This window comes from Miniopterus natalensis, chromosome X (assembly GCF_054644295.1).
Source record: "Miniopterus natalensis isolate mMinNat1 chromosome X, mMinNat1.hap1, whole genome shotgun sequence".
Lineage (NCBI taxonomy): Eukaryota > Metazoa > Chordata > Mammalia > Chiroptera > Miniopteridae > Miniopterus > Miniopterus natalensis.
In genome coordinates, this window is record NC_142103.1 from 67,439,227 (window position 1) to 67,452,510 (window position 13,284).

The 13,284-nt window shown below is 47.0% G+C and overlaps 1 protein-coding gene across 1 annotated transcript; it reads left to right on the top strand.

Annotated features, from left to right (window-relative positions):
- On the top strand, positions 1-3,444 carry ZFP92 (ZFP92 zinc finger protein). Its single transcript, XM_087813480.1, is given in 6 exon segments — positions 1-33; positions 260-386; positions 1,433-1,537; positions 1,846-2,016; positions 2,056-3,104; positions 3,106-3,444. Coding segments are annotated over 6 exon segments (1,530 nt in total). The 3' UTR covers positions 3,151-3,444.
- Positions 3,445-13,284: the final 9,840 nt, after the last annotated feature.

The window sequence follows — 13,284 nt, forward strand, 5'->3', positions numbered from 1 at the left end:
ATGGCAGCCATTCTCCTGACAACCAGGCCCAAGGTGAGTGGATCTCCCCAACTGTAGGTGGCCCCTTGCCTCAGCACCTCCCCTTTACCCTCTCCACCTGCCACTTCCTCATGTCCCAGCCCCACAACTCTTGCAACTCTGAGCCTCTCCCAGCTGCTGAGCTCTCTAGTACCCCTTGACCCATCTTTACTTGCCACCACCTCATCCTTGGACGCATAAGGGTGAACTTCTCTGCAGCCATAGGAATGGCTTGTTTTAGGTGCCAGTATCTTTTGAAGATGTGTCGGTGCATTTCAGCAAGACAGAATGGAAGCTTCTGGATCTCAAACAAAGGGTCCTCTACAAGCGAGTGATGCTGGAGAACTACCGCCATTTGGTGTCACTGGGTAAGGACCCCACATACACCCATAGCCCCCTTCTCTGTCTCTGAACTCAATTTATTTCTGAGCTTCTTTGCTGGTTGGTTACTGTGAGGCCCAGAATAAATGCATTTCCCCATTAGATTCATAATCCATTGCAGCCTAACTTTTGTCTCAACAGGGCAGTTTTTAGCTCAATGGTTTGGACCTGTAAATGTTTTACGTAAATGTATGCCCTCCCCCATCAAACTTATTTTGCATATAAACTCATAGGTTAACTAAACCTCTTCTACCCAAAAGATAGGTGCAAATTACCCTATGCCCTATTTGAGACTTAATTCACTTTTATCAAGGTTGCATTTCATATTCGTTTCATGTTAGAGAGTTTAGAAGCATTGAGCCACAGAGAGCTCAGGACATAGAGGCTCAGGACAAGGCATGCAGAAGCCAGGGCAGGAACCGGGGCAGGCTCCCCTGCTGCACCCCGCTGCTTTTGGGGTTGCAGTAGATCCTCTTGCTCCAATTTTTCTTTTAGATTCAACAGATGTCACCTCTGCGATTTATCCCCACAAAGGGAGACTAGCTTCTTCCCCTGGGTTCTTTCTGACTCTCACCAGGAAGATCTGAGGTTCCCAGGGGAGTTCAGGAATCCTCAGCTGAGTTTGGCATATGGAACTGAGACATCTGCTCTGTCTGATGGTGGCTCAAGATGCTTTGGCTTTTGGGCTACAGGCAGCCCCTCAGCTCTATTCACTTCCCGATACTCCCTAGGGCCTTGCCCCCTGTGGATCCCTGCTCTAGCCCTTGGTCTGTGCCTTGGGGTATCCATGCACCCAAAGCCCCCCCACAAGCCTGCTGTTATCCATGCAGGCTAAATAATAATATCTTAATCCTTTTGGCCCAACTCACCATCTACTTAAGATCCCCTGTGCCTGCCTGGCCCTTGTATGCTTAGAGCCCCTAGCTTCTTTAGAGGGATTCTGCATTTTCTCTGGACCATCCCAGTCACACTTTTTGGAGAGTTCTTTGTTCTTGGTTTCTGAAGATACTGATTCACTTCATTTCCATTACAGGATTTTCATCCTCCAAGCCTCACTTGGTCTCCTTGCTGGAGCGAGGGGAGGGGCCCTGGGTTGCAGACATCAACAGGACAAGGGCTGCTGCAGGAATACAGGCAGGTGAGTAAAGGGTGCTTGGCCAGCTTGCCTGAGCCATTTGCAAAGAGCACAGCCACTTTGGGTGGGGAATTCTCTTTTGTGGCAGATAAAAATGTCCCAAAGAGTTCCCCCCATAGAGGTGCCAGATGAAGGGAGTACCTCCTGCTATCTCACACCACTTCCTCCCTTCTTGCTCTCCTGCCTGCCTGCCTGCATTCATCTCCTGGTTCACCTCTTCTCAGCCTTGGCATAAGGGTGAGAGTGAAGAACAAACCCTAAATAGAGATCTGGGAGGGAACAACACTGGTTGGTGCTCTCTTTCTTTACAGATGAAAGGATCACGAGCAAAACATTGAGTTCCAAGAAGAAACACAGTCCAAAAGAATTTGCAGGGGCCAATCTTCAGGGTGGCAGCAAGGGTCAGGTATCCAGGCTGACGGAGGAAAGACCCGAGCAGAGACAGAAACATGTTTATTCTCCAGAGACAGGCTCTAGCAGAGGTGGCCATCACAGGGAGAAAGGCCAAGGCAACTCCTCAGGTGAAGGAAAAGAGATGGTGCAGAGAAGCAACCACAGTGTTAGGCAGGATTCAGTTCTAAGGCAACAGTGTTCCAAAGGTGCAGAGAAGCGGTACCTGTGTCAGCAGTGTGGGAAATCCTTTAGCCGGAGCTCCAACCTCATTAAGCACCGCATTATCCACAGTGGCGAGAAGCCCTATGAGTGTTCTGAATGTGGGAAACTCTTCCGGCGCAGCTTCGCCCTCCTGGAGCACCAGCGCATCCACAGTGGCGAGAAGCCCTATGAGTGCAATGAGTGCAGGAAGACCTTCACACGCAGCTCCAACCTCATCAAGCACCAAATAATCCACAGTGGTGAGAAGCCCTACAAGTGCCCAGAGTGTGGGAAACTCTTTCGACGCAGCTTTGCCCTCCTGGAGCACCAGCGCATCCACAGTGGCGAACGGCCCTATGAGTGCAATGAGTGTGGGAAGTCCTTCAGCAGGAGCTCTAACCTCATCGAGCACCAGCGCACCCACAGTGGCGAGAAGCCCTACAAGTGCAGCCAGTGTCCAAAAGCCTTCAAAGGCATCTCCCAGCTCATTCACCACCAGCGCATCCACAGCAGGGAGAAGCCATTTGAGTGCAAGGAGTGTGGGAAGGCCTTCCGGGGACGCTCAGGCCTCAGTCAGCACCGCCGGGTGCATAGTGGCGAGAAGCCCTATGAATGCAGCGAGTGTGGGAAGACCTTCAGCAGAAGATCAAACCTCTTCAAACATCAAGCAGTTCACAGTGAAGAGAGGCCCCACGAGTGTCAAGACTGTAGGAAGGTGTTCCGGAGCAGCTTAGTCCTCCTGGAGCACCAGCGGGTACATGAGTGCAGAAAGGCCTGCAGCAAGAGTGGTGAGAAGCCCTGCACATGTGGGGAGTGTGGCAAGTGTGACAAGGACTTTAAGGGGAAATTGCAGCTCTGTCACTATCAGAAAACTCGCCATGGAAAGACGACTTTGGAGGACAGCGACTGTGAAAAAGAGCCAGCCTCCTTGGCCCTCAGAAGCTCCACTGCAGAGCCCCACCCTGCAAATGAGAAATAGGGGGACAAACTCTGAATGGATGAGTGCCCATAGTGCCATCTGACAGGGTTGTTGCAGGAGGACTGAGTGTCTTGCTCCCTTCCATTCTGTTGTTGATACAGTTAAGGCAGGGACTTCACTGCAGCCTGAGCCTTGGCCTGACGACAGGCTGCAGTGTGTGTGCACAGGTGTGAGTGCATATGGAGCAGATGTGAGCTGCTGAAAGGGCTCTTGCACACCCATCAGGACTTCGTGCTGCAGGAGGAAACCTGTGAGTAGGGCCACCCCGGGCACAAGCACCTTGAGTTAAGGAAAGGTGGTCTATTTTCTCTCATAGGGTCGTTCACTTCGCCCCAAGACTTGTTAGTGTTTCCAGGTAGAAGACACTAAAAGCACTTTAATCCTTTAAGAGCTTATAAATGGAAGGGACTTGAAGACATTCAAAATCATTAGCTACACTATAAGTAGGCTGTGGCTCGAATGTGACATCCCCTCAAATTCATCAAGAAATGGTCTGAAAATGGACTCAAGCAAGTGATCTTGTGGACTTCTCACATCTACATTGTCAGCCTCTGCTCCATGGGAAGGCACAGGACACCTTGCTATCATGCTGAGCAGTAACCCATTCTTTTTCTACGCCATTTGTCTTTGTGCCTGAAAACTGCAGCCTTCTCAGAGGAGCCGCACCAGGCCCCATCTTCTTGGAGCTCAGAGCTTGGAGGGTTTGGGGGGATAGCTGGCTGGGGCTCTGCACAAAGGATGAGGCCCAGGAACTCTCAGCTTCTCCTCCCCAAGAGAGGAGCCCCTTTGCTCTGGTCCCTCGAAGCAGCAGGCTCCGGGCAAGATATGGCAGCATGGCAACATTTGCCACCGGCTGCCCTGCTACCTTTGTTCTGCTCCCTGCCTACCAAGCCCCCAAGTTTACCACACCTGCTGCTTTCTGCTCTCTCCAAGACCCCACCAGAAAGGCCACCCTGGCTTCTCTGTCCCACCTCCCCACCCTCAATGCCTAAAGCTTCAAGCTTAGCTCCCCCCCACACACACACACAGAGCCACCCCTTGTGGCTTGTGCCCATCAGGAGGAAAGCAAAACGGGTTAGGAATTTGCACAGAGGGTACCCAGTTGTGGTTCTCTCATTAGATTTGTCTTTATATGGCATTTCTTAAAATATTGGAGGTTCAGTTGCTTTGAATGTTTTTGTGTTTGGGATAATGTAAGTTGAAGATTGAGATTTTTGCCATATGAAAGTGTAAGGGAATTGCTCCTAAAATAAGAATCCCACCCCACCCCAGCTCTCTGAGAAGTACTGAAACAAGAGAAAGGGACTCCCTGAGATCTGACACACAATCAGTGTGGTGGCAAGCCTGGCTACTCTTCTCCCTCTTCCCCCTTAGCCGGTGGAAACAGGGCAGACCCTTCAAATGGCTCTTTACTGCAGGCCAAGCAAAGTTCTCAAGGGGAAAGCTCATGCTGGCCAGGGGGCAGCTGCTGGCAGGCTCTGTCCCATGCCACCTATGCTGTCCCCAGAGTTGGACCCAGGAGTTATGCCCCTTGGTACTCTCAGCCCAGCATCCTGGTTGGCTTGCCACCTCCTTCCAGCCCTCTTCACTCCCAGGGGCTCTGATCTGTCACACAGAGTACCTGAGGGCAGGCAGGTGGTAGTTGTGCTGGAGGCCCCCCTCTAACATGCACATTCTCTGTAAAACGGGAGGGTCAAAGACCCATCAGGAGAGTGTGGGAAGACCTGAAAGTACAGGATTCCTTCTGAACATGCTGCTTGGAGCTCCAACTGCTAGGACGACTCCAGAAGTGAGAAATAATAGGTATAAGTGTAGATGTAAGTGTAGATGTAGATGTTTTATATAGATTTATTTAAAGGATTTTACATATCTTTGACTTATGGAAAGTTCTTATAACTTGTCCTCTGCTGTGTGTCACATCTTTGTGTCGTAGTTGCCAAACCCAGTGCTTGGCACTTAGTAAGTGCTTGTGAAATAAATAGTGCCCCCTTAGCACGTTGAACTCAGGTTCTAAACCACAGTCAGCTCCAACCTTACCTTGAAGTAGTTGAAAGTTTCTGTAACTTTGGGTTTTCCAGTAGAAAATGAAGTATTAGGAACAGTGTCTGAAGTCCATAGACAGGTCATTGGGAAATGTGTTTTTCTGAAGCGCAGACAATCTTTGCTAGGTCTGGCATGAATTCAGGAAACCAATCCACATGCAAGGCAGGGAACAGTGGCAGGAAGCCCTGTACTTGGGCTTCAGTCTCATTCAACCATGGTCCGACTGTGATTGGGACAACAGCTGCCACGTGCTGGGAATCGGGAAGAATGCACTCTAGTAAGTGAACAATTTTGCTCTTACAGGCTAGTCAGTAACCAACTTTTAATAAAGAAGAGTTGGATCTCCACAGATTAATGTCATCACATTGGTCCTACAGGCAAAGACTACGTGGGGTAGGGAGTTAATGTACAGGTGTTTTCAGCATAAAGTGGATTTGCCCAGAGAGATGCTGGGCACTTTTGCTTTGTTTTTGGAGTGTCCTGATGCTTACCCAGATAAGTGACATTTCCAATAGCAAGACACCGGCTCGGCTCATAGCACATCTAAGCCTATGGACCATTTGACCTTTGAAACTTTGGACACTTTTCAAGAGCTGTTTAAATTCTGTGGCAGTATCTTCATGTAACTGGTAGCCATCAGATGGTTTAAAGTAACCAGATACTGGTTGGGTTAAAGGTGTCAGGGGAGACAGTAAGCATGGACTTGTGGAGGAAAGCTGAGATGCCATGTTTGGGCGTCCCTCAGCCCCCTGAAAAGATAAGACAGAAACCTTTGAGGGCCAGCTGCATAGGAATCAAGGGCAGCCACCTGAGGCTGGTCAGACACCATGACTCTGAAACCAGGAAAGTCCAAGCACCACATCAATACCCTAAGAAGCACAGCCCTGTCCTCTATCCAGTTGTTTCTGTTGCCACTCTTTAGGCAACATGGCAGCATCCACACTCATCAGCGTGGGTGCCCTGTCTGGCCCCGTGTGGCCCTGTAAGGAAGGCAGCTCCATCTTCGCCCTTCAATTGTTTGCTTTTTTTAAAAAAAAAAAAAAAAAAAATTATTGATTTCAGAGAGAGAAGGGAGAGAGAGAGAGAGAGAGAGAAACATCAATGATGAGAGAGTCATTGGTCGGCTGCTTCCTGCACGCCCCCTGCTGGGGATAGAGCCTGCAACCCGGGCACATGTCCTGACCAGGAATCGAACTGCTATCTCCTGGATCGTAGGTAGATGTTCAACTGCTGAGCCACGCCAGCCGGATGTGTTGTTTGCTTCTTGACCTCTCTCTGCAGAGGGACTTCAGCATGGACACCCATTTGTCCTGTAGGCCCAGAAGCTCCTCCCCCTGGCCTTGCCACCACTTGGTGCCTCGGTCTCCTCTCTACTTCTCTACTCCCCCAGCCATGCTTGGGGTTGTTGGCCCTTCCCTCTGACCTTTATGTTCAGTGTTCATTGAGCCACCAGATCCTGTCGACTGACGATTATGGTTGGCCCAGCCCCATCTGCCCTCATGTAGCATTGTTTGAGTGCTGGGCTGATGGCAGCATCCATGGCTGGAGCTCTAAGTAAACAGACCTGGGCACTTAGCTCTTTCCAAGCATGATCGGCGTATCAGAACCTTTGCTTAGATTGCCTGAAAGAATTTTTCTGCTTGCTGAAGCTGCCAGGTGCCTTCAACAAAGAAATAGTCAAGGGCTGTGCTTCTTGGGACCAAGTGGCTGGAATCCCAGACTTACTCCCAAGGGAAGAGAAATCCGGTCTGGGAAGGGGACTTTCAGAGGATTCATTCCCATTGCCACTCAACATCCTTAGCTCCCAAATGTTTACTGAATGGTTTACTCCTACTCCTGGGTGTGTTCTGGTTGGCATGTGGCAACACGGGTGCAGCAGGATACTGGTGTCAGAGCCAACTCCTATGAAGCATTTAGGAAGGTCCAGGACCCCGAATCTTCACTCCTTTACTCAGCCAAGGGGACACAGATGGCTTTCAGTTGGGGGTTCTACGTGTATGTCTTGTTAGATAGCAAAGCATGACAAGCGGTGTCTCAGGGCCAGTGTAGAAGTATCAGGTGACCTCTTGAGACAAGAAGTAGAGGTCAAGGGATTTCCAGTAGGGTGGAGGGAAGAAGGGAGAGCACGTAGTGTGTTCAGGAACTCTAGAAGAGCAGAGGATTGCTGTAGGACAGTAGGAAGTAAAAGGTCATTAGAACCAGTGTGCAGAGAGCCTGGGATGCCAGAGGAAGAAGTTTGGACTCTAGCTAGTTCCTGATGAGAAGCAATTTTTAAAAACATGGCAGAAGTATTCTAAGATGGAGACGGGGAATTTAATGTAAAATATAATTGCTAGAGTGTGAATTTACACATTGACAACCACTAAGTATACACACTGTATATCTAGATGGTTTGGATGCCCATTCAGTGTCAACACATGCATATGGATGGCAGCAGTCCACCACCCATCATGCTTTGACACAAGCAGCCTCAACTGACATTCTCGGGAGTCCCCACTTGCCATGGTATTTTTAGCTGGTTTCCTTATGCTAGCACTGATGTGTCCATGACCTCAAAACACAGTAGCTCTCCAGGGTTTGGAGATTGCTGATTCTTCATTTTTCTTTGACAGTTTTATAGAGGCATAAGTAACATATAAGAAACTACACATCTTTAAAGTGGACAGTTGGATGAATTTTGATGTGGACACACCCATGAAATCATCACCAGAATGAAGACAGTGAACATATATATCCATCATCCCCAAAAGTTACTTTGTCCCACTAGTGCTCCCTCCTTTTTGTCCCTCCCTATCCCCCACCCCACAACCACTGTTCTGCTTTCTTTCACTGTTCATTAATTTGTATTTTCTACAAGTCTATGTAAATGGAATCCTGCTGTATGCATTCTTTCTTGCCCAGCCTCTTTCACTCAGCATAATGATTTCGAAGTTCATCCAGGTTGTTGTATCAATCCTTCATTTTTATTGCTGAGTATTATTCCACTGTGTGCATGGACCACAGTATTTGGGTTATTTCCAGGTTTGGGCCATGACTAATAAAGCTGCTATGAATATTTGTGTGCCAGTGTCTGTGTGGATATGTGTTTTCAGTTCTCTTGGGTATACATATGCCTGGGAGTGGAACTGCTGGTTCATATGGTAATCCTGTTTAACTTTTTGAGGAAACACCAAACTGTTTTCCAAAGCACTTGCACCACATTCCTACCAGCAGTGTGTAAGCGTTCCAGCTTCTCCACGCCCTCCTTAACACTTGTTATTGTCCTTATTTTTTATTCTAGCCATCGTGGTGGGTGTGAAGTGATGTCTCATTGTGGTTTTGATTTGCATTTCCCTAATGAGTGATGTTGAACATCTTTTTTATGTCCTTGTTGACATTCACATATTTTCTTCGGTGAAGTGTCTGTTCAAATCTTTTGCCCATTTTTTAAATTGGGTTGACTGTCTTATTGCTAACTTGCAAGAGTTCTAGATACAAGTTATTTGCCAAATGTGTGTTTTGCAAAGATTTTCGTCCAGACTATCACTTGCTTTTCCATTTTCACAACAGTATTTTTTGAAGATCAGAAGTTGTTTTATCTTGATGAAGTCCAGTTTATGAATTTTTAAATGTTATAGTCTGTGCTTTTCGTATCGCAGTTAAGAAAATCTTTGCAAAACTCAAAGCACTAAGATTTGATCTTCTGCTTTCTTATAGAAGTTGTATAGTTTTAGTTCTTATATTTAGGACTATGATCAATTTTGAGTTAATTCTTGTGTATGGTGTGAAGTGAATTCCCAATTCATTTTTTCTCTATGGACATCTAGTTTTTCCAGCACCGTCTGTTGAAAAGATGGTCTTTTCCCCAATTGAATTGCCTTGGCACCTTTGCTGAATATCAGTTGGCCATATATGAGTCCACTACTGAATTCTTTAATGGTGTTCCATCAATTTGCTTATCTGTCTTTATGCCAATGTTATACTCTCTTGATTCTTGTGGCTTGTAATTAAGTTTTGAAATTTGGTAATTTGCGTCCTCTGACATGGTTCTTTTTCAAAATTGTTTTGTCTATACAAAGTTTGTCACATTTCCACATGAGTTTTAGAATACCTTGTCATTTCGGGGGGGGGGAGCCTTCTGGGATTTTTATTGTGATTGCATTGAATCTATCAATTGTTTTGGGGAAGACTGACATCTGAACAATATTGAGCCTTTCAATTTGTGAACATAGCATATGTCTTCATTCAAGGGCCTTCTCTAATTCATCTCAGCAATGGCTTGTGGTTTCAGTGTCCAGGTCCTGCACGTGTGTTGTCAGATTTATACCTATATGCAGTTATTGATTTTGATCTTATTGCTTCAGTCATCTTTAGTTGCCCTGTGGTCTTTGTTCCCCAGACACACACTGCACATTTATCTGTGTACTGGGATATGAGGGTAAGTAAGGCATATGTCTTGCTTGCATTCACAGTCAGGAGCATGTATTTATTGCTATGATGCCTTTGTTTAGCTTTGATAATATACTTGACCATGACATAAAACAGAGCTGTATATCTCATGTTCACTGTTCTGAAAACTTGTCATTGTTCCAAGATTTTTTTAAAAACGTTTTTCTGGCCCTGGCCAGGTAGCTCAGTTGGTTAGAGCATCACCCTGATATGCCAAGGTTATGGGTTCATTCCCGGTCAGGGCACATACAAGAATCAACCAATGAATGCACGAATAAGTGGAACAACAAATTCTCTCTCTCTCTCTCAAATCAATAAAAAATTTAAAAAAACTTTTTCTGGCAGATTTCTAACAGAAAAACAAAATCAAATTGAAATAAGGAAGTAGAAATTTTTTTTGTGTTTTTTCTAGAGTATTCCTCACATAATATATATGATGTACTTTATTTCATATTCTGGCTGGTTAAGTGGAAACAAGATGAAAGGAGGTAGACAGAGAGCAAACTGGGTTGGCAGAGAAGGGGTGAGGAGTGAAGACAAAGGAGGAAAGAGGCAAGGTTGAGGAGAAGGAGGGTAGCTTTGCAGTACTTGCACACTTGGGTGGAAGACACTTCAGTTATCTTCACAGATTGTAGGGGTAGGATGGAGGAACCAAAAAACACAGAGTCTTAGTTAGGAAAGTGACCACAAGTAATCAGAAACCTGACTATGGTAGGCTAAATAATTAGATGTTTAATTTTCTCACATAAAAAATCTGGTTGTAGCTTGCTGGCACTGGTTCAGCGGCTGAACAGTGGCATCTCTCTAGTTAGCTTAGCATTACCTCTTCATAACAAAATGGCTGCCAAAGCTCCAGCCATCACATATACATTCAAGGATATAAAGAGCAAGGTGTAAGGACAACTGCATCTGTCCACTTATATCAAGAAAGCAACAAAATCCCAGAAGCTTGCCCAGCAGACTTCTACTTAAGTCTCAGCCAGAACTTGATCACGTGGCCACCCTTACTTGGAAGAAAGGCTGGGAAAGCAGGGGACAGGATTGTCATGACCTGTCACCTGAGTCTAAGCCCACTGATGCACTGAACAAAATTGGAGTCTTATGCCCAGAGAAGAAGATTGGAATGGATATAGGGTGGTATTATGAATTTAATTGTGCAACCCCCCCAAAACATATATGTTGAAGGTCTAACCCCCAATACTTTGTGACCTCATCTCAAGATAATGGAAATAAAATATTTGCAGATCTAAATAGTTAAGATGAGGTCACCCTGGAGTAGGCTGGGCCCTTCATCCAATATGACTGGTGTCCTTAGAAGAGAGGACAGGGAGAAAACGGTTGTGTGAAGATGGAGGCAGAGATTAGAGGGATGCAGCCACAAGCCAAGGAATGTCTGGGGCCACCAGAAGCTGGAAGAGGTGAGGAAGGATCCTCTCCTAGAGCCTCCAGAGGGAGCCCAGCCATACTGACACCTTGCTTTCTACCTGTGGACCTCAGCTCTTTATGCCTAAAACCTCAGAGGCTGGATGGCACTGTGCTGGCAAGAGGGAAGGAGGTCAAACTTGCTCTAGCTCCCTCTGCACGGCCAGCACTCTGCATACTCAAGTGCGTGTTCTCATGGCTGAAGTGGTTACTATCCTGACCCTTGTTTACAAGTAAGGAAACTGAGGCTCAGAGATGGAAAGGAGCTGTCTGAGGCCTCCCCACTATGAGGCAACAGATTCTCACCCAGGTCCAGGGAACCTCATCACAGCAGCTCTTTCCACTCCAGCCAACTCAGCCTCCCAAACTAGAGGGAATTCAGCTGGCTTTCCCATTTTCCCATTTGGGGATGATTCCTTACATTTGGCGTATCCAAAGATACAATCACATCAAAGTAGATTTAATTATGTGAAAAGGATTTTACAAAAGAAAAATGCTGTGAAATCCTGCCTTGGGAACTTCAAAAGCCTTGACCTGAGTCTGTATTCTCCGCTGGTCACTCTCCTGAGAGCTAGGGCTTGGTACCTTGGAGCAGCGCCAGTAGCACTTTCTTTGGTCAGATGCCAGGCGCCTCAGTTTTCTTGCTTGTGATAAAGATGAAGAGTCTTCATCCTTTCAGACAACAAATCCCCACTGGAGAAGTGCTCTGGGCCTGCCCTGGGCTAGGTGCTGGGGTCCATTGCTGAGCAAGACAATATCCCTGCCATCTCAGAGCTGGCCTTCTTTCCAGGGACAGGAGTACTACATGTGGGGAGTAAAAATACAGCAGGGGAGTGGTGGATAGGGTGAAGGGGTGCTCAGAGAGGGTCTCCCTCAGAGGAGGGGACATTTGAGCAGAGAGCTAATTGAGGTGGATGTTTGGAAAAGAATAGTCCAGGAGAAGGATACTGCCAGTGTGAAGTTCCTGAGGCAATGTGTTGATTTCCTGGGGCTGCCACAACAAGTACCACAAACAGGGTGTCTTAAAACAACAGATACTTAGTCTCCCATTGTTCTAGAGGCTGGAAGTCCAAAATCAAGGTGTTGGCAGGGCCATGATCCCTTTGAAGGCTCTAGGAAAGGGTCCTTCCTTATTTTTATTTTTTTTGTAATTTTTGTATTGATTTCAGAGAGAGGAAAGGAGAGGGAGAGAGAGATAGAAACATCAATGAGAGAGAAACATCAATCAGCCACCTCCCAAATACCTCTACTGGGAATCGACCCTGACACCCATGCATGTGCCCCAGCTGGGAATTGAACCAGAGACCTCCCGGTGCATGGGACAACACTAAACCAACTGAGCCACACTGGCCAGGCTCCTTCCTTATTTTTAGAAGCTTCTGGTAGTTCCAGGTGTCCCATGGCTGTGGCCACATTCCTTCAGCCTTTACCTCTGTCTTCATGTGGACTTTTGTTCTGTTTCTGTGTCTTTTCTTCCTCTGTCTCTTATAAGGACCCAGCCAGGTAATCCAGAATGACTTCATCTCAAGATCTTTAATGTAATTATATCTGCAGAGACCCTTTTTCTAAATAAGGTCACATTCACAGGGTCAGGGATTAGGACATGGACAGATCTTTTGGGAGGCCCCCATTCAGCCCAGTAGAGACAGGAACATGCTTGGTGTGTTTGAGGCTGTGTGGCTGGAGCCCAGGGAGCTGAGAGGAGGGATAAGAGTAGTGGGACAGAGGCAGCCATGTAGGGCTTGGAGGCCATGACAAGAAGAGTACATGCCAAGCATCCAGTTAGTACAGGGCTCAAAATAACTGCAGCTATCATCATAGCTGACATTCTCTGCCCATCTGCTATGTACTAGGACCTGGATATGATCTGGCCTCCTGACAATACTGTCTTATTTCCATTCTAAAGATGGGGAAACTCAAGCCGGCCTGTTAGGTAACTTCTGCTGGTCACAGAGTTGGCAAATGAAGAGGGTGGAGAGGCAGGGCCAGAACCCAGGCTCTCCCACAGCGAAGTCCGTGCACGTCACTAAGAATGGAGGCTCCCTCCCGACTGCTAGATACCCCTTGACACCCCTGTGGGGCCTGGGTCAGAGTAGGCACATGTGGGGGAAGGTTGGTGGTTCCTTGCTCTTCCTCCTCTTTCTCCAAGAGCAAGATTTCCAGGTTTTCAACCTGACATGCCTGGCAGTTGAGCAAAATGCTTCACATACCCATTTCCAGTGTCAGGGTCAGACAGCAGAGAGGTTTCTAGCTGTCAGTAACAGAACCTGCTAGAAAGTCTGTG